Here is a 1653-nt window from a genome sequence, read left to right as displayed (position 1 = left end):
GAAGACTTTAATTTCCGACAAAACCTTGACTTGATTTCAACCAACCATCCCCACATTTCAATGGGAACCAAAATCTCCGGTTCTCCGGGAAACGGTTGTTTTCCCAGCCCCCTGCCTAATAATTCCCCCTTGAGGTCTTGTACGTGAGTGACGATGGAAAATGACAATCACACCTCCCCCCCCTCTCCCTCTTCTCCTTTCCCCTCCCCTCTCTCACCCCCTCTCTCTCTTCTCCCTCCCCCTCCCCTCTCTCACCCCCCTCCTCTCTCTCTCCTCCTCCTCTACCAGAAATGCTCGCACTTTTAAGTACTGCTCAGGGAGGGGCTCGAATTTCTGCTGCCATTTTGTCGTTCTTTTTTTTCTTGACATCTGCCGCGAGGTTGTGTAAAATGCACTCTATCGTCCCCGTGACCCCAGACCTGGTGAGTGGCCGTCTTGAGTAGAGCTGGGCGAAGAATCGATTCCGGAACCGATCCACACGATTAATGTTACGAAAGAAAAATTCCGACTCTTTTTTACGTAAACCAACAGTTCCCAGTTACTTTAATCTTTAAAAATCTTCTTTTTTTTTTTAGAACTTATTTTCGAAAAATAAAAGTTGATGCTTAGTAGTGTTCCGAAATCAAAAGTTATCCTAAATCTGAAGAGGTTCGAAGCCAACCAGGTAACCACTGGAAAAAATCACACCATTAGAAAGTAAGTAATTGGGTTCGGAGTCGATTCCTACGATTTATAGCTTTCAATAATCGGGAACCTAGCCGGCCAGCACTAGTCTGGAGTCTTGAGACAGCAGAGGTGGTGAGCTAAAACACCCCTGGCGCTGCGCTGACTGGGGAAGGCGACGATGTTGTTAATGTCATTTGAGTAGAAACAATTTAACGTCGAAGAGCGTTCATATTTATTGTGCGTTGTTTTATGTCGTGCCCGCTCTCCCCCCACTAAAGTCTCTTCTACAAACTCAATACTATTTGTGAAGCGTGCTGACAAAATGAGTTACCTCTCGCAATCCACAGACGGAAATATTGGCCAAAAGTCCACACTATAGGGTCAGATTAGTAGATTTTCTATTGATGCCACATTCTTTTTGTTTAACGTACCTTTTATTATTCCATATTTATAAATTGTAAAAACTTCACCTAATAGCGTGATGTATCTATTTCCATTAGGCTTGGATCCGAGAAGTAAGTCATTTTGTCTGCCCGCTTCACATTTTGTCCTCGTTGCTTTGGCACGCAGGAGGTCAGAGTTCGATTTCCGAGTGGGGAGAACGTTGATCGAATAAGAAAATTATCTCGGTGTTTCTTCTTGGCGGTAATATGGCCTTATGCTGTTTTGAGCGCCGTAAAACCCTCTACTAAAACTAAACTAAACTAAAAGGTGTTTCTTCTGAGATTTTGTATCCCTCTGAGCCCTGATAGTAGGCAGAGTCTGAGGCTTGCCTCTTGAACGATCTAAAGTGTGTTAATAGGGGCGTAAAAACGCTTATATAAAAACAAAACCCGATCATGAAGTTCCGTCTCTCAATGCTTTTTAAAAAACGTTCTTTCCTTTTTAATTTTCTTTTTTTTTTAACAGCGTCTCTAGCTGACTTTTCGGGTGCACTGTGATAATGGCGCGGAGATTTGGGAGTTGACATTGCGTGCTGCGTTCCCC

The 1653-nt window shown here is 43.6% G+C and overlaps 1 protein-coding gene across 1 annotated transcript in view; it reads left to right on the top strand.

Moving 5' to 3' along the window:
• The first annotated feature begins 389 nt into the window (after window positions 1–389).
• The window catches only part of LOC101858873, a 34813-nt gene continuing 33549 nt past the window's right edge, over window positions 390–1653 (top strand). The window contains exon 1 of the mRNA XM_005102179.2: window positions 390–422. Within this exon, the coding sequence (XP_005102236.1) occupies window positions 390–422 (33 nt within the window). The remainder of the gene's footprint in view (window positions 423–1653) is intronic.

This window comes from Aplysia californica, unplaced genomic scaffold, assembly GCF_000002075.1.
Source record: "Aplysia californica isolate F4 #8 unplaced genomic scaffold, AplCal3.0 scaffold00315, whole genome shotgun sequence".
NCBI lineage: Eukaryota > Metazoa > Mollusca > Gastropoda > Aplysiida > Aplysiidae > Aplysia > Aplysia californica.
The sequence above is the reverse complement of the archived record's forward strand: the minus strand, read 5'-3'. Positions and strand labels throughout refer to the sequence as shown.